This window comes from Ctenopharyngodon idella, chromosome 16 (assembly GCF_019924925.1).
Source record: "Ctenopharyngodon idella isolate HZGC_01 chromosome 16, HZGC01, whole genome shotgun sequence".
NCBI lineage: Eukaryota > Metazoa > Chordata > Actinopteri > Cypriniformes > Xenocyprididae > Ctenopharyngodon > Ctenopharyngodon idella.
Genome location: NC_067235.1, coordinates 30,206,610 through 30,233,652, shown reverse-complemented (window position 1 = coordinate 30,233,652; position 27,043 = coordinate 30,206,610). Strand labels below are relative to the sequence as shown.

Genomic DNA, 27,043 nt, shown 5'->3' with positions numbered 1-27,043 from the left:
ACGCGATCCGAATCATGATTCGACACAAAAGATTCATAACGCTCCGAAGCTTAATGAAGCAGTGTTATGAAATCGGCCATCACTATATAAGTCGTTATTTTGTTTTTTTTGGCGCACCAAAAATATTCTAGTCGCTTTATAATATTAATATTGAACCACTGTACTCACATGAACTGATTTAAATATGTTTTTAGTACATTAATGGATCTTGAGAGAGGAAGCGTCATTGCTGGCTATGGAGGCCTCACTGAGTCATCGGATTTCAACAAAAATATCTTAATTTGTGTTCTGAAGATGAACGAAGGTCTTACGGGTGTGGAACGGCATGAGGGTGAGTAATAAATGACATTATTTTTATTTTTGGGTGAACTAACCCTTTAATGTCTTGTGATCGTAAGCCTTGTGCTATGAATTGTTTTACAAAACAAAAGACATTTTGTTTAATCATTTTAATGTCTTTAACATTATTTGAAAATGTGGAAAAATTAAACCTTTGGCTAACATTAAATAAACAGAATGCTGATACGCTATTCTCTTACATAAAGATGTCTGAATAAAAGTTTTTGATGTATCATAAAATGGTACGATAATATCCAGCAAAACCACTGACAATTTTCCACTAACATTTCTGGCTAGTGCCAACACAGGTGTGGAAATAATTAGCAGGGTAGTTCAACTAGCTGAGCAAGAACCTTTTTTCCAAAGCACCTCAGCAGTAACCATGGAAACAAGACAAGGAAAACACCATGTCAGCTTCTCTCCAGACACCCACATTATGCTCTTTTTGACTGGGCAGTAGCTACAAAATTCCAGTGTTACAAGATATCACTAATTCAAGCAATTATGTTCACCACTTACAAACCAAAATAGACTTGTATGCATATTTGAAATGTTGAAAATGGTAAAGATTTGTTGACATGCATGGACCATACAAAATGACTGACTAATTTAATACACTAAGTGGGGCCATTAGCTTATAACCTCACTTGAACTCTTAACACACATATGAAAATTCAGATGTCCTGTGGGTTACAATTCAAAATAGCACCATTCCAATTACACCTTTTTTTTGTTTACAATTTGAGCTATAGTTAATGTAGCTGAAAATATGTTACAAGAACATTTGCATACCTATGAGACAAAATAAACAATCTGATAAAACTAGGATCGATTCATGGTCTTCAGGCTTGTGATTTAACTACGTTAAAGACGCGACATTGAATGCTTGATTCTGATTGACCAATCACAGCGGGCGGTCAAATATTTTCGCATAATATCCGTTGTTCATATGCTCGTCCATTTTGATTTCTAATGGCGCCTTAAGTGGTCTTTACAAAAAATCTGAACTTAATTATATAATATAAATGTAATATTTAATGTGTATTTGTTTATTTATTTGCTAAGCAGTAGTGGTAGGCCTATATAATATGTGTGACAATGTACAGCCATAATGACAGTTGGTCATTTTCGCAAAATAAACGGCTTTAGGAAGATAAGAGACCCCTGTCGCAGTTTATTTTGCGATAACAACCAACTGACTCTACGTTGACCCGTACCTGCACGAAGCTGACGGAAAGGTAAGTTAATCAGTTCTTGTTTTTTTCCCTCAGGATACAGATTTAGTAGTTCATAACCACATTTCTACCGACACATTCCCTTAAGATAGGATTTAGTTAACATATCAGGCTGGAAAACTTAATACAATGATTGTTGACATAAGAAGAAACACTTCCTGATTTAGACTGAAGCCCACCGATCACTGCAAAACAAACCCTCAGTTCTTCAGAACGATAACAAATGCGATTAAATTGAAGAGAAGTTCATTTTTTGCCTGAATAATCGATCAGTTATGCAACTCACTCGTGTTTAAAACATATCGATGTCGCGAGCTGGTGAAAATGTCACAGGCGGATAGCAGACTGAAGAGAAACGCCCAAAAAACTTTTCATGAGCAAAAACTGAAACCACGGCGCATAGACCAACGAAAGCGTCATTGTACTGACGTTTAGAGAACAAATTAGCTCTGTTATGAACCAAACTCACCTTCTAATCGATCACAAATGGTAAAGAATAAAATAAAGCAAAAGTTCACGCTGATCTGTCTCGCTCGACGTCTGATCATGTGCTGGTTCTTCTCTAAAGCTTGTGGCACACCCTTCAACTGCACACTGAAGGAATTTCAAGTATTATCCCTTACAAAATTGACCATTGTACCAGTTTCCACCAAAATTCCAGTGTATGTTTTGTTGTTTTTGGTGTAAGAGAAATATAAGTATTGTTCTTTAACCCTTACAAAATGTACCATGGTTTACACCAAAATACCATAGTACAATTTTTGTTACTATTGTACTGAAGTATTGTTCTTTATTCCTTAGTATTTACCACAGTAACCATAGTTTTCCACAAAAAAATTCCATAGTTTTATTGTTAAAGAAGTTTTGTCCTTTAATTATTGATATATGGTTACCATAGTAAGTTTTTTTTTTTAAAAGGAAAATTATTTAAAATATCTATATTCAGTCTTTTGTAAAAGTCTCCTATACATTACATGTAAAATCTGAACCTTATTCAGTTAGACATTTCTATTTTTTTGCGAATGAAAACAAGACTATGACTTTGACACTAAATTTAATAAAATAAACTATAATGTCTATCGAGAATAAGGTCCATAACTTAAACTCATTTGGATGGCTGTTGATACTTTGAAACAAATTTCTAGATCATAGTTGTTTTATTTGTGATTACATACCATCATATACATGAAATGGACATGATTCTTGGGTTACAGAGAATATATAGATTACTTGAATGTTCATTATTTTTCATTTGGACAACATTTTTCCAGTAAAAAACCTACAATCTAAAGTTTAAATAAAATGGTTTTTGATTGTAAACACCACGACAAAACCTCACAATCTGTCAATCGTTGAAGTTTTCGCCACTTAACTGCCACGTATTCTTAACAACAAAACAATATCATTTCTATCTGAAACGCATTTACGTTTGGTCTCAGACATATATTTATATTCCTTTTATGCCTTGACATGCGAAAATAAAATAAAGAACCAGCAATAATATACTTTCTCGTTTTATCTGCACAATAACAATTCAGTCATCAGTTTGCTTTATCTAATGCTGGACTATTTGATTTGATTTTTAAAACCAGAAATATAGATGAGACTGATTTGCCGTTTCACACATCTATTCTGAATGAATGCACAGGAATGCCCTTTTGTGCCTCCCAAAGTAGAAACATTCTGGCTGGAAGTTGTTTTTCTCTTCTACTTTCTTATAGCAGCTAATGGCATGGACCACAGTGTTGGGAAGAGACTTCCACAGCGTCTGAGCCACAGACTGCATGTTTCCCTTCAGCTTCTGTGCCTCTATCTGATCTAGCAGCTGGCTCTTGTTGATGGGTTTTGGGTCTGCACTGAAAGATACCACGATTCTGATGCTGTTTGGGGTCAGAAGATCAAAAAAGTTGCCACCTCCACCGCTCCCATGGTACTTTTTGCCAGCAAGCCAATTCCAGAAGAATATGCCACTGTGGTTGAACACCCGAACTGACCAAGAAACCCAGTAATATTTCTTCTCAAGCATATCCAGTATCAGTCCTGCGAACTCTGGGTCAACGCTGGCTTGTTGCTCCAGAAGTTGATGCTCCACATCTGTCTTGGCCTGCAAGGGGAAATTCTCAATGCAGTCATCCACCGCCGCTTTCATGCGTGTCTCTACGTCTTCCATGCGATCCTGCCATTTCTTCACCATGGCCTCGCCTACCGCTCCCTCTTTTAAGGCGGCGTGACCCATGACTGCTATAATTCCCATGACAAATATCTTCTTTAGTCTGGCGCAGAACTCCTCCACTGGCTTTCTGCTCCTTTGCTCTGTGGTCACAACCGTGTCCAATATGGCATCTCCGGCGAAATTCTCTCCAGTTACAGCATTGTACAAGGCATCAATGTTCAGATCGCCACCAGTGTTCTCATACTGGCTTATAAACTTCTCCTTCTTCTTCTCCTTGAACTTGGGCTTAGCATTGACAAAGTCTTGAAACTTCTCATACTGACTGATTATCTTCGCCTCACGGTCAAAGTTCTGCTTGTTCATGGTTGTCCGCTGCATCTCCAAAGCGATTTGGTCGATTTCATCTTGAATACCTTCGAGTTTCTGGTTGATCTTTTCAAACTGCTCAGCGAGGAACTTGGCTTCTTTTCCATCTGGGTTGCCGAGGATCTCGGCTGAGGCCAAAAACACGGCCTCCAGTATGGGGTGGAACTGTCCCACAGTGGCTGCTAAAACCTCGCAGCCTTGCCCCATGATTTCCACTCCTTTCTCGATCTTGTCCTTGTTCTCCAAAACCCATTCTTCCACTCGATTCATTCTGGTTCAAAGCAGAGAGGCCGTCTTATCCTTCTTACCCTTGTCTGTAACAGATCAAGGCATATATATCATAAAGTGGAAGCCACAACATAAAAATCAATACTGAAATCAATGCAGCCATTTCTAGGGGTCATATTTGTTTGCTCAGGATGGGACCTTAACAGTAAGCTGAGATGAATTGGATAGCCAGACCACAGGGGCAGAAATACCAGAGTGTTTGTACATTTATACATGTTTTCCATTGGCTCAAGCCATTTAAAAAAAAGAAAAAGAAAAATTCTAGTCTTGTTCGGGCATGTCCTGTTCCACCTTACACCCCGCCTGCTAAGTCTCGGCAAATTATACAACAATAAAGGCAGATCAGTGAGATCAGGTGTCTGCTATAAGAATTAAAAGCAAATACACTAAAAGTTTTTTTGTGCTTCAAAGCACTCTTTATTAATAATATTATTATGAGCACACAGTCATTGTGAATAGTAGAGCTGTTCTCCTCTTCTTTGGCGTATAATTCAGCATTTAAACCCCAGATGTATAGCAAAGCAGATGTTTTCTGGAGGAGTTGCTGGGAGAATATATTTGATGGCTTTAAATGTTGAGCATTTGGAACATTTCTGGGCACTTGGATTACACAAGGGAGATGATCTCACACTCGTATCTAATTTCCCAAGACTCAATATACAGAAAAAAAGGCACACCCAGATCTGAGAAAATCTGAAACCAATACACTTGTCCTGCGGTGAAACCCTGTTCTACAGCAGACAACAAAATGACTCAGATTTTCACATATAAATAAGCACAAATAAATATACAAGACTAAACCTGACATTTGATATTTCAAAGATCAAAGACTTCACTTTGCTCTTGTGCAATGATGTCTCACATAATGATTTAGTGAATTATGTGAACAATTCAGTAGCTATTATTATGAATACTAAGCATGTAGAACTCGTATTTGGAATTTATGACTCAACAATTCATCTTTTAAAAGAGCATTCTGATCTCAATGGAATTAGGAGCAAAACAATACTTACTGAACAATACAATGATCCTGATTGTTTCAAGTCCTCCTTTGTAAGAATAATTAAGATGGCTTTAAAATTAAAACTCCAGGATGTGTCCGATTTGAGAAAGAAAATGACTTCATAAGAAAATGAAATGTAGGAAAATAAGTTCAGTCTAGCAATTTGTACAACAAGACCCTTTTTTGATAGTTCTACTCTGAAAAAAAAGGAAAGGAACTAACCAAATGATTCTGAAAAAGAGGAACTGTTCAAGTTCAAAGCCACGTCCCTTATTTCTATTCAATTGTTGTTTAGAGCTTCGTGGCAGTCAGTATATTGACTTAAGCACAACATCCAGTGTTAAATGGCCATAATATGGCAGGATGTGGAGCTTAAGTCAATATTGACTGGCAATAGTCAATAGTCATTAGTGTCTTCTTCAACTGTTAATGACAGATGTTAATAATAATAAAAAAAAAAGGATAGGTCACTGGCCAGCTATATTTATTTTTTGTATTTTATTAATATCTTTCTGCCTTTTTATCCTTGGCTCTATGAAGTTTTTGAAGTTGTGCAAATAAAATGACAAAAGATGAAAAAAGAGAAAGGGAAGGATAATAAATGGAAATAGACAAAGAGCAAAAAAAAAAATGAGACTCACCGTTAGTCTGGTGAAATGTACAGAGGTGTTCTCTAGTGTTCCAACAGAGTCCAACTGTGCCTAAAAGCAGCAGCCTCCCAGGGTCCACATGTATATATAGACTCTCCCCTGCGGCACTCCCCCTTCAGATTAACTCCATCCCCTGCATGCATTCCTCTGAGCCCACTGAAGAGATGAGGGACAGGCACACAGACAGATTACATCCTCTAAACATTCCTTCTTTGAGAAAAACCAGCATGTAGTGGTATAGTGCCAGAAATGTTTAGTAGAGTCTTTCCCGTATAAAACATGCTGCATGCTCTGCCTTCCTACATGGGTTGTCATGGGTACAGGCACTCACAGTGGCCAGTATATACACACACACACACACACACACAGACATTGGGTTTCCACGTTTTATGGGGACATTCCATGGACGTAGGAAAACAAGAACTAAGAGTTCAAGGAAACAACCTAAAACCAAAAACCTAACGAGACGATGTTGTTGCTATATTTGTGCTGTCATAAATAAAAATGACACAAAGATAGCAGTGATGTACTGTAGAATTATGATAAACACCTATAGTAATTTGCATATAATTTCACACTCCAAATGGCCCAAACAGTAATGGATACCATGCATCAGAAGGCTAAATTATTATATATATAAAAAAAATGTAATTAAAAATGCAAATAAATAAGTTGTAGTAGACTTTTAGGAGACTTTGGGGAACAACACTTGCCAATCTGAAATCAGTGTGAAAACAGCCCTTGGGGGCACGATGCTTCTAGGTCATTTCCGTCTCACTGCTTTACATGGCAAAGAAAGACTCTACTGTTTTCAGCATGGCAGGCGGACAAACCCAGTGCCTTTGTGCTGCAGCGGTCGCTGGGACACGCTGGCATGCAATGACTCGTCTGTGGAAGAACAGTAAGGGGCTGTTGTGGATTACAGAGGGTCTGGCATTAGCATTTCAAATCTTCATGTCACTGTTAGATCTCGCACTATGCAAATCAGTTGTGCTTAAACGATGACGTGCCCTAGCAGTAGCACGGCAGTGGGTGTGATCGCTGATGCACATGCACGATAAACGGCAGCAGGGCCCAGGAGTATGTTGTGTCAGATTTAGGATCCATGCTTTCCAAAAAGTCTATTAGAAGTACAAACAAATTACTAATGTGTGGTTGGCTCCCTAAGAATTAAACTTCACTTTCATTATTGTTTGTGATACGGAGTTGAATGATGCCTCAGATTTTATAGAGGTTGTTGAGAAAAGATAGGCTTCTCTAAGCAATTGTCACCTTTAAATGTAAAAGTGTTAGGGTTAGGAAAACTGTCTAAAATGCATAAATCGTCCACAGCCTATTAGGCAAAGATATTCTGAAATAAAGACAACTTCCATGTCTTGTAGTTTGCTAAGGTGTGACTTCCAAGTAGCCATTTGCTGTATTTGAAATCCCTTCCCTTCCCTTCCCTTTTTTTTTTTCAAATTTAGCATGAGTCATGATTTAAAGTTAATAAATGGATTAAGCTTTTAATTTCATTTGAACAACAACAACAAATCTGTCATCATAATGTTTGACAGTTATGCAAGGTGAGCAAGAAATGGCAGTATAGTTCACTGCAATGTCGTCATGATGAAATTATCATCAATAATATTTGAGAGTTGAATTAAATGCAAAATTTGAGGTGTGATTTACACCCAACACAAGTTTATTGCTTACGGTTAGGGGTTTTGAAAAACAGATGTGAGCTGCTTGCCTCAGCAAACGGCATTCCCTTTTTTGTGCCACTGACAATTTTTTAATCTTACCCTTATCTTAAATACAAAACCACTTGCATGTATTAGTAAAATCTAGGCAGTGCTTCTCATGTTAATCTGTGATGTTTACTGAGTAGTAAAGTGCTTATGTATGTAGCCACAAGATGTCACTTTGGTTCATGTAGATTCTTTGTTTTTGTGAAGCAAAATCTGTCTAGCCTTTTTATGTCAGTTTTATGAATCTGTACTAGTAGACAATGAACTGTTTTTACTGCAAGTAAACAAGTATTAGCATGCCTATTGGGAAGGTTTAAGAGTAAATTGTGGGAACTATTTTTTGTGGGAATTAGCTTCAGGTCATGTTGACTAACTGTTAAGTTGAAATTATTCAGACAGGTTTGTCCTCTTAACTGAAACTAAATGATGATTCAGGTGGGTCTTCCAAGAATGACATAATCATGTGGTTTGTGTTGGCTATCAAATTCAAGTGTGTTCGGGCGAAATATTTCGTTGGAGCATGCTTCATTATAAATGTACGATCAACTTCTGTCATGTGAGGCAAACAAGATCTACTGTATCTGTGAATGAGGAACTATCCAATGCAAATAAACTGCTGCGTATTGCTGTGTTGTGTTATTGTCATTATTATTTTGCTACCCAAATCTTTTGGGTTTAATTCTTAAGCAGTGTCAGGGAACAGCTGTTTCCGGTCACAGGACATAGACAGATAGGTTTCAGTGAACCATGGAAAAACATGTCATTTCGCTCAAGGCAAAGGTTGAACACTGCTTTAATGACAGACCTGAATATCTCTGTTTCCTCTGGTCTGGACAAACTTCAGAGGAAATGACAGTAACTACAGTAAAAAATCATATAATGCCACTTTATTCCACATAAAATAGTTTTTCTTTAAAAGATATCTGGATATGCATTATGCATCTTTTATTTCAAAACCATTCTACACAATCCACAGGTCAAATTATTTTTGAAGCTTTATATATATATTTTACATACTATTAGGAGAATTCAATATTATATATAGAGTATAAAAAAAAATATATATATATATATATATATTATAGTCAAACCAAAATTTATTCAGACACCTTGAACATTTCATTCATTAATACAGTTTATTCACTATAGTTTAAAAAAAAATGGTAATAAAATATGACAAGATCTCAGAGTTAAAATCAGAGAAAAAATAATCCTAATTATGTCAGATAACACTTAAGCAAAACATGGTCAGGTCAAAGTGTCTGAATAATTTTTGGTTCTAAATTTTTATCAATTTTACTGGTAGTCCACTGTATGAAGAATGTTTGGGTATAATATGTCACAGTTTATTTTGCTATCCTCACTTACATAAATGAACTATAGTGTCCCGCACCCACTAGTAGAAATATATAAAAAATGTCTGAATAATTTTTGGTTTGACTGTGTGTGTGTGTGTGTTTCAAATCTAGTCTAAACCATAATATACTCACGCGCCCGCAGGTTGAAGTCCTTCAGGAATGACGTAGAAGACTACCTTGGTTGTTCTTTATCGAGGCTCAGTTTGTAGTTATATGTAAAGTCTCACGGAAGGCAATCGTAACAATGATTGATGGATGAATGATTGGAGTAAAATAATATTAAACAGGCCTAAATTAAAAGCTTTCTCAGCAATCTTTCAGGCCTTTAAAGGGATAGTTCACACAAAAATGAAAATTATCCCATAATTTACTCACCCTCAACCCATCTGTATATGACTATCTTTTTTCAGCCAAACACAAACGGAGTTATAATATAAAAAAAATATCCTGGCGCTTCAAAGCTTTATAATGGGAGTGAATGGTACCCTAGATTTGAAGCCCAAAAAAGTGCCTCCATCCATTATAAAAGTAATCCATACAACTCCAGTGGGTTAATAAAGGCCTTCTGAAGTGAAGCAATGGGTTTTTGTAAAAAAAAAAAAAAAAAAAAAAATCCATATTTATAACTTTATAAAATATAATCACTGGCTTTCAGTATATAACGGCCGTACGCAAGTCAAGTTCCGGTGGAAGATTGACCTCTGACCCCTGGTGTGTCTGCAGTATAAGTGGAAAAGAGGGGGTACGCAGAAGGGTGTTAAATGCTTCAGGGGGTACTCCACTCTTAAAAAGTTTGGGAACCACTGCAATAAGGCAATGGTTACAATACAAAGCAGTTAATGAAAAATAAAACTTAAATCAGCTTAAGCTAAAAAGCTCTATAACCTAGCTTTATCCAGCAATATTGGAGATGCTGTTAAGCGCCCCTCGTTAGGGTATCAGCTATCCCTCTATGCTTAATGCAGGCAGCATCTGAGGAGGAATTCCAACTTCATATTTCTCATCAATTGATCAATGCCTATGATCCAATCTTCCTGTTGTAGGCCTATCAGTCTCTGTATCTCTTACTAAGACGGACGTCCTTCCTCTGTCGTCTACACTGTCGTCTTTTTCTAGCACTCTTCCTCTTTTTCACCTAAGTCTTCGTCTGGCTCACCTCCGCTTGAGGTTGCAACATGCTCTCTTCAACCTTATTGTTAACCTTCGTGGTTGGTTATAAACATCAAACTCAAAAACCTAACTTTCACAACTGTTGTTTAGTCATCTATTCTTATAATAAACAAAGGAAGTGTTGCAGTTACTTAATTTTATATTCGTTCAAGCATTCAAGCATATATGGCCTTAACTTAAAAACAAGCAAATAACAACATTGAAACAGGTAAATAGCAATATTAATATTAATTTCTAAAACAACATTTCTATTATTATTATTATTATTATTATTATTATTATTTATTTTGTAAAGTAAAGCAGGGTGTGCTAAATCAGACATTTTTTTAGTTCCCATCTTGACCATCACACTTGATGGTGAGTTTGTTTAGCAGTTTCTTCACGACACACTTCACGTGTGTCTATTGATTCCAGGCAGGTTTCCTTAAGCGTCTGTCTCTTTGCCCTTTAAAAACCTCCACCTTATGCAAATGGGAAATGTGATTACAGCCCAGACGGTGATGAAAGGAGAAGGTCACCGCTTTGCAGTTCTTCATTAATGTGTGGCTGTTTTGTCCTGTGAAGGCCACTGGAGTTAATTTATGATCATTTGTCGTGTAACCTTAGTTTCTCATCTGGTTTTGGTTGTCCTCATGCTCAGCAACACGGATAATTCATAGATGTGACATGGTTGTGAATTTAAAATGGAATGGCACAGAAATCGTTATGTGAATCCAATGTTATTGCCTGAAGGACATTTATTGTCATTTATTTTGTTTGGGTTTTATCACAGTACAGGGTCACTTTGGTGTTCATGGGATGCTTCACCAAGAACTCAGAGATAAAGCATATCAGCATGAACGTTTAGACTGTCACAGACAGATGGAAGACTAGAGGAAGGCTATGTGCTCGCAGATGGCTCTTGTGGTTTTGTCGGGAAAGAAGCTATAAAGAGCAGCTTTGTTCATTTGTTAAAATATTACTTTATCCCCCTGTTTCACAGACCAGGCTTAAGCTAGTCCCAGACTAAAATGCATGTTTTAACTGAAAGCAACTTGCACTGACTTATCGTAAAATATGTTAGTGCCATTGTTTTGTCTCAATATGCACACCAGTAATTTTTTTTTTTTTTTTTTTTCCTAAGGCATGTTTATAAAACCTACTTAAATGTTGTAATTGAACTAAGGCCTAATCCTGGCTTAATCTAAGCCCTGTTTATAGGCCTATAATGGTTAAATATGTTCATGTGAATATAATATTACTTAATATTTAACCATCAAGAATAAAATCCCCCTTCCCAAATAATGGTTAAAATATTACTTTAATATATAAATCATTAATCCATAACATTATACCTTCAATAAAAAAATGAAGAGCATCTGCAAGATGTCCAGGATGAATTGCAGGGTAATAACTCAACAGATAAAATTAGTCTTTAATAAACCTTTCCCAGTCCAGAGATAAAGTTCGCTGGAATCTACATTGTCCTCTCCTCCCATATGACCCATATTAGCCAGTTCCTGTCAGACAAGTTTTCACTGTATACTTTAGCCAAAAGGGTCATCAGTTTCAAATTGCACATATGTTTGCTTGTGGTAGTTTGAAAGACAGATATTATAAAAGTGCACCGTACTTTTTAGTAATATTTTGTATGAGACATCTGTATGTATTGTGAAATGCAGGGGTGAAAATAGTTGTGAAATCCATGGGAAAACATTCAACTGTCTGTTCACATGTTTACCAAAAGCAAGGTCAACACAACATTTACAAATGTAGTATGCTAGCCATCTTTGTGGATGAATATGTCTTTACATACTTTAACTTAAGTATTTATTTATTGCATAAAACCTTGCAATGTCGTCACTGCATAAAGTTTTTATTTAGCATTTTATTTAGCAGTTTTATTTTTCCAAGCAACTACTTCCTGTGTTCCAGATTCAATTCGCACTGATGTTTATTTCCTTCATTTTCTTTCTCAGGCTCTTGACCCTTCACATTCAGATGATTAAACTCGTATTCCAAAATAAATAATCACATGCAGAGAGCCCAAAAAAGAGAGCAGATTGCAAACCCAGCTTAATCACTCATGACATGTAATTGTTTTTCCTATTATTTCAGTGCAGTTTTTTTAGGGATTGCCAAATGTTCTGCTTTTTTTTTTTTTTAACCAGTATGCAGAATCAACTAACATATTTTTACTTTCGGAAAAAGTAAAAACTAAATAATTTAACTTGACTAGTTATTATACACATCATTTAAAGCTTCGGGGTTGTATAACTTTTTTTTTTTTTTTTTAAAGAAATTAATACTTTTATTCAGCAAGGACACATTAAAGGCACAGTATGTAGAATTTTCGCCGCTAGAGGTCACCTGTTCAAAACAATGGTGTAGCTTGATGACGCCGACTTTGAGCACTGAATCTTGGGAGATGTCATCTTCAACTCACAGCCGGTGGAAAGGAATCGGGATGGGACTCGGGCAGAAATCATGTTCATGGATGAGATTATTAACGTTACTGAAGTATGAAGCAGAGCAGGGCGAGTGCTGTGGGAGCTGAAACGAGGCCGCTGGAGCGATTGCTAATGAGAGACGATCGCGACACAGCTCGACAGCAGAGGAAATTTTATTATGCCGCAGTCACCGCTTCCACTTCTTCCGGTAAAGCGTATGAGGTAACACAGTGCTGTTTATCATATTAGAGACATTTGAGTGTGTTGCTTCCGAGCGAACGCTGTGAGACACTTGTTGCACACTGCAGTAAGCTAGATCGATTTTAGAATATCATATTAATTGAGACACATCCATGGAAACATTTGGGATAATGTACATACACAAGTCAACAAAATATATAACACTGTTCTAGTGCTTTTTAGATATTTTAATCCAAAAATCCTACATATTGTCCCTTTAAATTGATCAAAAGTGTAAGTAAAGACATTTATAATGTCACAAAAGATTTCCATTTAAAATAATTGCTGTTCTTTTCAACTTTCTATTCATCAGAGAATCCTGAAGAGAGAGAGAAAAAAAAAAGTTTTCACAAAAAATATGAAGCTTGAAAATATGAACTGTTTTGGATAATAATAAGAAATGTTTCTTGAGCAGCAAATCAGCATATTAGAATGATTTCAGCATGAACATTTAGACTGTGACAGACAGATGGAAGACCCACTGGAGGAAGGCTGTGTGCTTGCAGATGGCTCTTGTGGTTTTGTCAGGAAAAAAAGCTATAAAGAGCAGCTTTGTTTTTGTTTTTTATCAGTTTATTTAACAGGGACAATGCAGTATAACATTGCTACAATTTCAAGCAGCCGATGCTCCACATACAGGCTTCTAGCCAAAGGCTACTTTGCAGCCCCAGTCCCTGGTTAGGCTTTTTAAACAACAGTTAAACAATAATCACAAAAAACTAAGCAAAAGTAAAAAAAAATATAACAATAATAAAAAAGCTGAGACTGTGAATGACCATCAGTGTTCACAAACCTGCTTTTGTTTGAACCACTTTTTTAAATTTCTTTGAAAAATGTTCAACTCATTTTCAGTTCAGCTGACAGGCTGTTCCTAAGAGCAGTGTACCTTGAACTGAAAATGTGGATTGTGTGGGATCTTGTAGTGATCCCCTTACTACTCTGTTTTGATATTAATTGGCATATAATATCTGGAGCAAGATTATTTACACATTTAAAAAACATTTTAATAAGAGACAAATTTATAAAATTTTCAAAACTAAGCAAACTATATTTTTGTAAAATATTACAATGATGCCATCTATTTGGTTTCTTGTCCAAAATGTTTAGCGTTTGTTTATATAGAGATCTAACAGGTTTGATAGTCAGTTCTCCAAACTCCAAACAGTCACACAATAAGATAAATGCGAGAAGACCATCGCATGCATGTATAACGTAGCTGCTTTTAGAGATATATATGGTCTAATCATATAAAAACAATTCAGGTTTGTTCTGATTGTTCTACACAGTCTCTTTACATGCACATCAAATTTCAATTGAGAATCTAAAATAACACCTAAATATTTCAAATTGTTAACTGTCTCTATTGCCTTTTGATTGATCTTAATTATAAAATCATTCATTTCCTTCCTCTTAATTGAAAAACACATTGAGACAGTTTTTGAACAATTCAGGGTCAAACCGTTATTTTGCAGACACTGTGACAAGACAGTCATTTCATTTGTGAATATATCTGCTGCTAAGCGTGGAGTCTGTGCTGATATATAAATGACTGTATCATCTGCATATAACTGACATATAGATTCCTTACAACTATTTGGTAAATCATTGACATAACGAAAACAACAGTGGAGTTCATTCAAAGGTGCAATGTTGTTACTGCCTATGTGTGGATCAGAAATCCTTGGATTTCATCAAAAATATACTAATTTGTGTTACGAAGACAAATGAAGTTCTTGCGGGTTTGGGATGACATGAGGGTGAGTACTTAATGACAGAAATTTCATTTTTGGGTGAACTAATCCTTTAAATGTCCTAATTGAACTAAAGCCTAATTCTGCCTTAATCCAAGCCCCATTTATAGGCCTATAATGGTTTGTTCATGTGAATATAATATAAATTAAAATGTAACCATGAGGCCTAAAGTCCCCCTTCCCTGATACTGGTTAAAACATTACTTTGGTATTTAAATCATTAATCCATAATATTACACCTTCAATAAAAAAAATTAAGAGTATCTGCAAGATGTCCAGGATGAATTGCAGGGTAACAACTCAACAAATAAAATAAGACTTTAATAAACCATTCCCAGTCCAGAGATAAAGTTCGCTGGAATCCACACTGTCCTCTCCTCCCATATGACCCTGTTTGTTTAGCCAGTTCCTGTAAGTTTTCACTGTGTACTTTAGTCAAAAGGGTCGTCACTTTCAACTTGCACATATGTTTGCTTGTGGTAGTTTGACATGACAAGTAATTGTTTTTCCTATTTTTTTTTTCAGTGCATTTTTTTTAAGAAAACTGCAGCAAAGATTGCCAAATGTTCTGCTTTTTGAAGTGTCAGATAACCAGTATGCTGAATCAACTTTTGAAAACAGTAAAAACAAACTTATTTAAGCATGACTAGTTGTTATACACACCCTTTAAAAGTTTGGGGTTAGTATAACTTTTTTTAAAAAAAGATATTAACACTTTTATTCAGCAAGGACACATTAAATTGATCAAAAGTGACAGTAAAGACATTTAAAATGTTACAAAAGATTTCTATTTAAAATAAATGCTGTTCTTTTCAACTTTCTAGTCATCAAAGTATCCTGAAAAAAATCATAGTTTTTACAAAAAATATAAAGCAGCACAAATCAAGCATTCTGCGTTAGTTCAGGCAGGCCTCGTAGTCAAGCTCCGCTATCAGCTGATTCGCAAATTCCAACCTCACCCATATCAGCTGATCCGATTTCTATGGACTTAATTGGCAACTCTCAAATAAGGCGCATTACTTAAAGGGTTAGTTCACCCAAAAATGAAAATAATGTAATTTATTACTCACCCTCATGCCGTTCCACACCCGTAAGACCTTCGATAATCTTCGGAACACAAATTGAGATATTTTTGTTGAAATCCGATGGCTCCATGAGGCCTACATAGCCAGCAATGACATTTCCTCTCTCAAGATCCATAAAGGTACTAAAAACATATTTAAATCAGTTCATGTGAGTACAGTGGTTCAATATTAATATTATAAAGCGACGAGAATATTTTTGGTGTGCCAAAAAAACAAAAAACGACTTATTTAGTGATGGCCAATTTCAAAACATTGCTTCAGTAAGCTTCGGAGCATAATGAATCAGCGTATCGAATCATGTCAAACCGCCAAACTGCTGAAATCACGTGACTTTGGCGCTCCGAACTGCTGATTCGACACGCTGATTTATTATGCTCCAAAGCTTCCTGAAGCAGTGTTTTGAAATCAGCCATCACTATATAAGTCGTTATTTTGTTTTTTTTGGCGCACCAAAAATATTCTCGTCGCTTTATAATATTAATATTGAACCACTGTACTCAAATGAACTGATTTAAATATGTTTTTAGTACCTTTAGGGATCTTGAGAGAGGAAATGTCATTGCTCCCTATGTAGGCCTCACGGAGCCATTGGATTTCAACAAAAATATCTCAATTTGCGTTCCGAAGATGAATGAAGGTCTTACGGGTGTGGAACGGCATGAGGGTGAGTAATAAATGACAGAATTTTCATTTTTGGGTGAACTAACCCTTTAAATGTAGCTTCTGTCTGTCTGCTTGCTTGGCTGCTTCCACTGCACGCTGCTTGCAACCCACCTCCTCCCCAGCTCCTCCTTAAACTTGTGTTTAACTTAATCAGTGTCATTCTGTTGTCATTGATGCATGCTCTGTTCTCAATAGGAGGATTTTATGCTGCTCTCCCAGTTAAAAAAAAGAGAGGTTGTCCCCAGAAGCTGCTGCTGTTCCCGGTCTTAGCTTTCATGGAGCTCATGAAAAGGACGGGGAATTTAGAACAGAGTCATTCCGCCAAATGTAACTTCAGCAAAATATGCCAATAAAAAAATGACTAAAAAGTTTGTCTGTGGTAATTTTTGACTTAAGTGGTCCTGATTGAGCTGTTTTCAACATTGATAATAATCAGAAATGTTTATTAGATGCATATTAGAATGATTTCTGAAGGATCATGTGACACTGAAGACTGGAGTAATGATGCTGAAAATTCAGCTTTGCATCACAGGAATAAATGACATTTTAAAATGTATTCAAATAGAATATAGTTGTTTTAAATTGTAATAATATTTCACAATATTACTTTTTTTTCTTTACTATTTTGTGATCAAATAAATGTAGCCTCTTTTGATCTTACCGACCCCAAACTTTTGAATGGTAGTGTATGTAAAAAAGTCAATTGAAATATGCAAATAATGAGTACTTATTATGCACATGGGTTAATTGACCTTTGAACTCCATTGATTCCTAGTCGTGCAATGCCATTGTTGGGTGCTGCTCTTCATTAGAGACCCACTAGATGGCATCAATCTGTAGACCTGATTTTAAAGTACCAATAACTGATAAGTGTGAATATCAGTAAAACAAAATCAGTCAAAAATGCTCTATATCTGCACCGCAATTCAACCAAACATTATCACACTTTTTTCACACCTTGCTTTTTTTTCTTCTTTTTTTATTACTGGCATGAAAGTGACTGGAAGGGAAGCAGTCGCTTCCTGTCGGAGCTGACGGAGTGTTGTGGGAAGAGAGGCCAGTATACTGACAGTCTGATATACCGCAGTGCTGAGGAGACACTCACACTGTTTAGAGTCAACAGAGCGGAGGAGTTGAGCTTATCTCACCATGAGAGAGAAAACAGCGAGACAGAGAGAGATTCCAGAGTGCTGACGTGTCCTCAGAGGCAGACAAGCAGCAAATGATGTGCTGTACAACACTGAACTTGAAATTATTCAGCATTTATATGCAGGTTCTTAGGAGAGGAATGCATGTAATTCATTAGTTACCATTACCATTCTGTGAGGAAAACTACATATTCAGAGGTTTTATAGGCACAACCAGATGCATCAGATGGATAAATCCAGTGCAGGGGCTGAGGGTGAGCTGGTGTGTGTCACAGTACAAATGTTTTAATGCTTTTTATCAGATCAGGCCACTTAAAGGCAGGAGGCCGGTCGATGGTCCACTCGGGTGAATAGGTAATGTCATTAGCTCAGGCCGTGATTGGCAGATGCTGCCAGAGTGAGGTATCATGGGATTGATTCACCATCCCTGGCAGTACTATGATGCTAGGTTTCATAAAATCACTTATTGGTTTATAAAATATTGATATTGACTTTCTTAGAGTAGGTTGGGCCTTTATTTTCATTATAGCTATAACAACAAAGTCGTAGTTGTAGTTGGTAGTAAAGCATCTGTTAAAGTATGTATTTTAAATGTTTTAAGAACTAAACAGCAATATTTGTTTTGGTGGTTCACTCATTTATTTGACCTTGTAGTCTTGTGTTTGGTTATATTGAACGTCATCCATTAGTTCCAGTGTGTTTTTAGCGCCATCTGCCAGCAGAATGTGTATGACAACAAACCATGTTTCTTTTTGTTATTTAGAGTAAAAGGTATTGCATTCCAACAAAATTCAAGCTTGTCATACTGAGATAAAATATGCTTGTTTTGGTTTAGTAACAGACAGGTGTAAGCCACTACAAAGCTTTATCAGAGATGGTCGCCACATGGATCAATAATAACTCCAACCAGGGCAGAAGCCTCAACCGCTAATGAATACAGGAGTTTCTATTGGCTGAGATATTTGTTTCCATTCAGACTCTGAAGGAGGAGAATGAGCTGGTTTAGAAAATGCAAATGTTTCTGGAGATCCATATAAGTTTAGAATAATAATACACAATTAAATTCAAAGCTACCAAAAGGTGCAGCGTCTAATTTTAGCACCAATAACAACATAAATATTCTTTTTGCACATAAACTATACGGAAAAAAACTGAACTTGCGTCGCGTCAGTTAAACTTTTTCCGTAAGTTGAATAGGGAAGGCGTAGGATGTAGCGTAAACTTTTTGAACTGTGAGAGATGTTGGGTTTCCTTCCTAAGTTGAATACATAAGGTGGTCTGGTGGAAGCTAGATATTTTACTTCATAACTTGTTAGCTATTTATATTTTTATACAAAAATGCATCGCTTTGATGGATGTGGATGGAGGCACTTTCTTCATCTCATACTCGTTGGTATTGCTCACTGCCATTATAAAGCATGGATGCGTCAGGATATTTATTAATATATCTCCGATTGTGTTCATCAGAAAGAATAAAGTCATATACACCTAGGATGGCTTGAGGGTGAGTAAAGCTTGTGGTAATATTCATTTTAAAGTAAACTAATCCTAAAAAAAAAGTGAACTAATCCTTTAAGACACATACCATGAGCTCCAAGGTTGAAAAGTGGTGATATTCATCTAAATTCACAAAGTTTAATTCCCAAAAGCTCCACCACTTTTAGCTTCAGCATCTGTAACTCACTGAATTTTTGAGCTCAAAATTTTATACAAAGTGCCTACATTTGTTTACTACAAAAGGCACCAATTCAAACCTCTGCATGAATATCACAGCCAGTATGAGTTGATGTCAAATACATGGTGTGACTTTGTTACAATCTACTCAAATACCGGAGCTGTAACAGATGCTGGGGTAAATTGTAACAATTTGAGCAATATTTCCCAACCCTGGAACCCCATATAGACAATACAAAAGTTTCCTTTGTCTGCAAATCCTCACCAGTGGCTTTCAACATTTTCTTCACAACTGATCTGACTGGCCTGTCCTTCTTTGAAACCTCAGTTCCTTTTTTAAAAACATTGGCACCTCTTTTTCCCCCTCACAAATCTTTCTTTTCCACTGTCTAGGCATTCTGTAAAATTGTTAACGTTTGTAATGGGTGTGCCCTCATACTGCTCATGTGTATATGACCTGTCTTCCATAAATGGGTTTAAAAAATATAGGTTCTGGTTCTACAGAAAAACTAAGTGGTGTGTGCGCGTTTCCCTAAGTATAAATTAATAAAAAATTACCGATTATCTTTCACACTAATGGCTGCCAACAAAAATTATTCAGAAGAAACTGTTCTTGGTTGTATGCAAGTGGATGGTAACACTTTTTAAAGATTAAAAGGTTAGCAGCAGGTTAAAAATGCATCACATTTTGTCTGAAAAACAAAAAAACAAAAAACAACTAAACAAAATATAGTTTAGGTAAAAAAAAAAAAATTACATTCTTACCTCAACATCAGTTATTTCTTTATAAAAATCGGCATGTGCCTATATATTTCCAGCCGTGACAACCATTCATATAGGATCTGAGGAAGTGAAACTGAAATGATAATAGGACTCCTAGCTTATCCCTGATTGGTGGAATTGGTGCTGTTAGAACTGTCCCTAAGCTACAACCGGTCTCTCCTACTTATGTATTGGTTGTGGATTACATCAAGTAATGTTGTAAATAATGTTCAGTTTCTTGCACAGACCGATCGTTTCGCTTAATAAGGCCTCAATGTATCATCAGGAGCCACAGGTATTAATTTTGTTTTGCCTGTATATGTTTTTTTTTTCACTCTCATAGTGACGATAGCCCTTGACTTGCATTATATGAATCACCAAGGACAGTTTCAGCTAAAAATCTTCTTTACATTTCTACTGAAGAAAAAAAGACTTACATCTTGGATGGCCGGCCTGAAGGTGAGTAAATTAACAGCAAATTTTCATTTTTGGGTGAACTATCCCTATAAGGCCCTCCTGAGTGTAAAATGATGGATTGTTCCCTCACTCCGCACTTCAGTGATCTTAATGAGTGGATCTGGAGAGCTGATCACAGCACTCTGGAGCTCGTCGTCCTTATATTAACAGCGAAAGGTTACTCACCCTCTATGTCTGCAGCCCATGGCCAGAATCTGCTGACTTATGTACAAAAGCAGTAATTTAATTAGACGTGGCTTTGAGTGCTATATGTGTCCACTTCAGAGAGTTAATAGCAATGAATGTCAACAATCACCTATAAGTCATGTTAATGTAAAACAGGCCGTACAAAACCGGAAAGTGAAATTAGATTTATTATTGGCTATCACTCACAAAAATATGTAGGCCTAAATTTAAGATTTGCATATCAAAAATTCCCATTCATTTGGATTACACGCAAACAAACTAAACTTAACATGATGCATCTCATACAAGAAACAGGTAAGATGTCTGTAATAGTATAAACTAGAAGTGTAACAATATATCATGTCACAATATATCACAATACAAAACTGCAACAATATCGTTATTGTGGATAGTGACAATGTGTATTGTGTATAGTTAACACAAAATGAAAATTACTGTGTGAGGAAAAAAATTCAAGTTTACTACTATATATAATGTTGAATATAATGTATAATAATGCAATGGGGGAATATTTGTGGGTCCTGATAATGCCAAATGTCTTGCGTTAACAGTAAAAAAAAAAAAAAAAGGCCTACATTATTTTAAATATATTTAGTCATTGACAGAGTTCAAGCATATTTGTATTTTTCTGTATTTGGGTCAATGATGTGACGGGTCTTTTTTTTTTTGTCCAAAGGCCTTAATAATATTAAAAAACAATATTAACATCCAAAGTATGTAAGGTAGTACAACTAGATCTCTTTTATCAAATCCAAAATGTTTTAATTATATTTTGCTACATATAAAGGTAATTTAAAGATTCTGAAGTGTCAAAAGATCATTCGGTTTAAGGCCAATACAGAAATTTCATTTGTGATTAAAATATCTTAAAATGTAATAAATGTATATATTTTTTATTATGGCATGATTTTATATCATCATATATCAACATAGTGCAAAATGATATTAAAATTATATGTAGAAGTCGTTGCTTTGTTATGAATTTCATTGATGTCATTCGGTACAACCGTTGTAAAACATGGAAAACTTTGTAATATTTTAAAAACTTGTACTAAATATAAAATGTTTGATTGTCCTTTTGCTAGCTAGCTAGATATCAGCCTATTAGCATTGTTTGAAAATATCGTCATTCGGTCTAACCAAAAGTGTCATTCAGTAAAACCGAAATTTTGGTTAGACTTTTTTGGTGACTAATTTTGTCCATCTTGTAAAAAATGACAAAAGCTGTTAATTGATTATAAAAACCACATAATCTCATTGTTAACACTTAATAAAACTTTAAAATTAATTATATCTCCAATATGTTCGTCAGTGACACATTTTCAGCTTCAGAATCATGAATATTTTATTCTGGTACAACATTGTCTTGTGCATTGAGTTACCAGCACCAAGTCCAAGCCTATTCATTTCCACCCCCAATATAATACCAAATTTAGCATTTTAATCAACAGTTCATTTTTTGTTAACCTTTTACCATATGTCTTGACCATATGTATCGCAATAATATCGTATCGTGAGTTCAGTATTGTGATATGTATCAATCATGACATGAGGTATCGTTACATCCCTACAAGTATAAACTGAATGTGTTTTAAATGCACAATAACCAGATTTATATATTTATCATCAGTAAATCTAATTTGTTACAATTTCATACATTTTAACTAATTAAATATTACTTTTTCCACAGCTGATCATATATTAACCATGTTCATACTTTTTAACTGAATACATTTAATTTTCACAATGAACAGATTTATGCTGATTCTAAGCAATCTGAATAAATACATTTTGAAAATATAATTATATAAATAAAATCAAATAGATGCAAATTATTTTATGAGTACAGAAATCATACCCGTTTCATATATGACTGACAAATATGCATCACGTTTATGTTGTTTGTAGCGGTGTATTACAAATGGATGGAAATTTTATATGCAATTCAAAAACATAAATCTTACTTTTAGGCCTAAATATTTTTATTTTTGTGTGTATAATCTTGAAAAAAGCTAAACCAGTAAATGTTTCTTAGAAATTTATAAATTCAACTTTGAACTGACGTGAATTTTTAAAGGGTGTATTTTAGTCTGAAAACATGATGAGCTCTCTGCTGTGCAGACATATGCATTAGTTTCCTGAGATGTGTTGCCGTGGGCTGTTTTATGGCTGATGAGGAACAGATACTGTCAGTTCTGGTTATTCTCATGCAGGCTAAATAGGGAAGCACTTTTCTTTGCCAGTATACCGTCCAGTCTCATTGCTTCAGTTTTTATTACTACAAAGCATTGGTTTACATAACATCACAACATTTAACATGTTCTCTGCCTATTGCATTTAAAGGGTTTTTTTTTTAGATAGACATTTAGTTATATTATGACATTATGATGTGCAAACATGCCAAGTATAAAGCTCACATAGCCAGCCTATTTTGTTTGAAAATATGGCAGTTTATCAGATACAGTAGATCAGGAATACAGTTGAAGTATATCTTGCATTTAAAATGTGTATATATATATATGTTTATGTCTAAATCTTCTCTGCATGTACACAGACATTTACGTTCTTGTGTTTGTCCCAGTAGTGACATTCTTCAGGAAAACTGGACACAGCAAAGCTCTCCTTGTGACGACTGATGGCATGAACCAGAAACCCTGCTAACTGCTGCTCCAGAAGCTCTACGACAGCTTTGGCATCTCCCTTCCTCGCAGGACCTTCCATCATCTGTTTTATGCTCTCATTGGGCACAGGCTGAGGGGCGCTGCAGAACGAGACCACCAGGTTTATGTCATTTCCTTGAGACACTTCAAAATAACTCTGTCCGGCCACACACTGAAAGTTTTGTCCAGCTCTCAAGTTTCTAATTTTGCCCAAGTTACTAACGACTCTGATGGACCAGCTCACCCAGTCGTATTTCTTCACCAGGAAGTCCAGCAGTTCCTTGGCCATTTCCTGGAGGTTCCCATCTTCTCTCTCCTTCACAAGCCTCTTGATGTCCAGTTCAGCTTGCTCTGGAAATGACTGCACACATTTCTCTATCGTTTCCTTCATTTTCATCTCAATTTCTTGGATCTTCGTGCTCCACTCTTGAATCTTCGCCTGCTCAGCTTCTTCTCCCAGAGTGAGGAAACAATATCCCAGCAGAGCGATTATTCCCAGACAGAGCAGCTCCTTCAGTCTGACGCAGAAGTCTTCCAGGACCCGTCTGTTTCTGGCCTCGTATTGTTCCACAACATCCAGGATTGGCTCCCCAAATGTGCTGTTTCCCAACACAGCATCATAAAGCACGCAGAGGTTTTTCTCTCCACCTGTTATAAAAAAATGCTCCAAGAACAAGCGTTTTTTGACCTCCTTATACTCAGGTTTGGCCTCCAGAATGTCAATGTATTTTCTAAACTGGTTCCGCAAATTTTCCTCCACTGAGAAGAACTGGGTATCCAAACGTCTCCTCCTAATCTCGGAGTCAATGTCTTGTAGCTGAGATGAGAGGACATCCAATTTGCTTCTCACAACTAGAAATTGATCTTTGACATATATGACCTCCTTGCTTTCCACATTGTTGAGGACGAGCTTGAGTACTGGAGCTGCAGCCTCGAAAAGCGGCGACATCTCTCCAACAGCGCTGGCCAGCACCTCGGCTCCTCTCTCAAACATCTCCATTACTGCTTCAATGGCCTCCTTCTTCTGGGCTACAACCCTCTCTAGTGGACTGGACATTTCTATAAAAGCAAAACAACAACACACACAAAGAAACACCACAGTAACATTAAGATACATTTGTAAATTATTTAAGCAATTTGCACAACTGCTATTCCTTACAAAAATTAACCATGGTTTTATTATAGTAAAGGTGTAGTAGCTATGTTTTTTTGGAGGGGTTTTTAGGATTGATTACCATTTGTATAACCACAGTTTTACTATAAATACCATGGTTAATTTGTGGTTGCCATGGTTTAACTACAATAACTGTTTTGTTTTATTTGTAGTAAAATTATGGTTAATTTTCGTAAGGGATTTGCATAATTAACTCTTTCCCTGCCATTGATGGAATTTTCCGGCAATCCATGTTTTTTACAGTTATACAGTATGGGGCACTATTATGCATCTTCTGAAATAGTACAGAATCACCGGCTCAAAACACAGGTAAAGAAGAAGCAGAAACAAGTGATAGAAGCATTGCTTGCAATCATGTAAGCTAATGCGAACATCAAACATTAAACAGCATCTAAATCAAAACTGCCTAATGTTACAGAATGGAATCTTGACCCAGGAAGAGGTAACTTACTGTGAAGCTTTGGGGGTGTTGATAGACGCGATCTACTTGACCTATGCTTTAATCAACTTTCTGAATCTGATCCTGACGATTTTTTCAGCTTTCTGTTTAAAATGTTGCTTTAAAGGTAGGGTAGGCAATTTTGGAGAGGCTAGCAATAGCAGGCTAGCTTTGAAAGCATTAGATCCCACCCTCCCTTCAGAGCGTCTCCAAAGCCACGCCTCCTCCAAAACACATGAATGCACACAGCCAGAGCAGAGTCTGCAAAGCGTCACAAGAAGCCGCTTTAAATTACCTCATGCCTCAAAGCACATAACATTACAATAAAAATGAACATAAACAACTTACAGAGCTCTTACTTGTACCACCTGACTGCTGCAGATTCATTTCAGCGTTGATAGCATTGTCTATGGACATGAACAGCTTGAGTAGAATGTCACGGGTTGCAATCTCATAATTACGGCTACAACATGGCGTGAATGCAGCATATGCTCATTGTTTTGGTTCAGGAGGAACTGTAAAAAGCGGCTGCTGTTTGTTGTGGCACTTGGTGACTAACGTCTGTCTACAACTCCGCTTAGCCTTAAGGAACGCACTGATGATGTGTGATGTCTGCACGAGCAGGTGTGCGGAAGTATGGAAATATGTTGACAGGCAGGTAGGACATCCTATATCATTACATACGGACCAAATGCAATGATTGGACGAACATTTTTTGGTCCTGAGACTTCCACAAAAGATATATGTATATTTTTCATATTTAGGCCACTTCTATTATTGATTGCCATCAGGATGTGAGAGAGTTTCAACCAGTATAATAAAAAGTGTTTATGAAAAAAAAAATCGCCTACCCTAATTTTAATGAAATTTGCCCACATTTGAGTATTGATAAAAAAAGAATGCATGGAGCAAGAATATATTAAAATATGTAATATAAACAAATATGTATATTTAAGCAGTGGCTCTGTTCTTTCTTTTGATTGTTGTATGTTCAGTTATTCATACAACAAAATATTCTGGGGGCCATGAAAGTTTTGGGAAAATTATCAAAAATGCTGGTGCTGGCTGGCAACTTTTTAAAATAATGCTAGCGGGGAAAGAGTTCATTTATATTTCATTATGTTTTAAATATATTTTATGAAAAAGCAACAGTAATTTAGTTTCTTATACAACATACCTTAGTACAACATAACTGATCTGTATTATGCATGTAAATTTAGTTCTTTTTGATTTCATAATGCACTAAATCAGGTCTACATTTGATTTATGTTGGCTTATGTTTACAAAGGTTTTAGTTTGAGGTGGATAGCCATTTTGTTCTGCACAGTAAAAAGCGCATTGTCAAGTGCCAAGATAAATTACTGTTTTGTTCAGCTTTCTTCTACAAGTTAAATGATTAGACTGTGGGATCATAAGACATTTAAAAAGGCCAAATGGACCCTTTACTGTATTATTATTATTTTTTTTTCTTTGTTAAATGGTGCATTACACATCTGTCCACAATAGAAGGTAAAGTATTTTAAATGTGCATCACCAATGTTGTCAGCTATTTTAAATTGATGTTATAAATTAAAAACACAATGACATATACCGAGGACAGTCATATAGAATTATGAGAAAAGGTTCATGGTTTGAATCTAACATCACCCCTGTATAGTTAAAGTGGCTTTTACAGATCAACCATGCATCAGAGAGATAAATAACTGTTGAAAAATGATAGATGAATTTTTAGAATCATTTAGGTTACATTTGTGAATCCAGAGTTCCAGACACACCTTGCTAATCTCCCTAAAGCTCTAATGCAGTCTACCTCATATGGATGTGTCCTAATTATGCGCATCCTTGAGATAACATCATCATCATCATCATCCCTACAGCAAAAAATATTTTTAAAACAGGTTTCTCACGCCTCTCAGGATGAAGAGCTGCTGGAAAGACCTCCAAGTTTCCAAATTATTCCCACAGTTTCAGGTTCGATTTCAAAGCAAAATGTCGTGATCATATGCTCACTGTGGAAAAGATGTGCGTGCGTGTGCGTGTGTG

The 27,043-nt window shown here is 36.1% G+C and overlaps 2 protein-coding genes and 1 long non-coding RNA gene across 7 annotated transcripts in view; 1 reads left to right on the top strand and 2 right to left on the bottom strand.

Annotated features, from left to right (window-relative positions):
- The window catches only part of rpz5 (rapunzel 5), an 11,468-nt gene extending 5,134 nt beyond the window's left edge, over positions 1 to 6,334 (bottom strand). The window contains exons 1-3 of one of the 5 annotated variants that reach the window (XM_051864778.1): positions 6,046 to 6,104; positions 5,415 to 5,450; positions 2,713 to 4,427 (exon numbers count right to left, since the gene is read on the bottom strand). In XM_051864778.1, the coding sequence (XP_051720738.1) occupies positions 3,202 to 4,383 (1,182 nt within the window). In that variant the 5' untranslated portion in view covers positions 4,384 to 4,427; positions 5,415 to 5,450; positions 6,046 to 6,104 and the 3' untranslated portion in view covers positions 2,713 to 3,201. The other 4 variants (XM_051864777.1, XM_051864780.1, XM_051864779.1 and 1 more) reach the window with 4 other exon arrangements.
- Positions 317 to 23,438, top strand: LOC127496886 (uncharacterized). The gene is made up of 3 exons (XR_007925386.1): positions 317 to 1,577; positions 20,408 to 20,523; positions 23,309 to 23,438. It is a non-coding gene; the product is annotated as an uncharacterized LOC127496886 (long non-coding RNA).
- Positions 22,978 to 27,043, bottom strand: rpz3 (rapunzel 3). Its single transcript, XM_051864776.1, has 2 exons — positions 26,908 to 27,043; positions 22,978 to 24,446 (listed from the first exon to the last, which is right to left on the bottom strand). The coding sequence occupies exon 2, from the start codon at positions 24,442 to 24,444 to the stop codon at positions 23,257 to 23,259; it is 1,188 nt and encodes a 395-aa protein (XP_051720736.1). The 5' UTR covers positions 24,445 to 24,446; positions 26,908 to 27,043; the 3' UTR covers positions 22,978 to 23,256.

Excerpts from the sequence above, each read along its gene's own strand:
- rpz3 (XM_051864776.1), bottom strand. The coding sequence starts at position 24,444 with ATGTCCAGTCCACTAGAGAGGGTTGTAGCCCAGAAGAAGGAGGCCATT.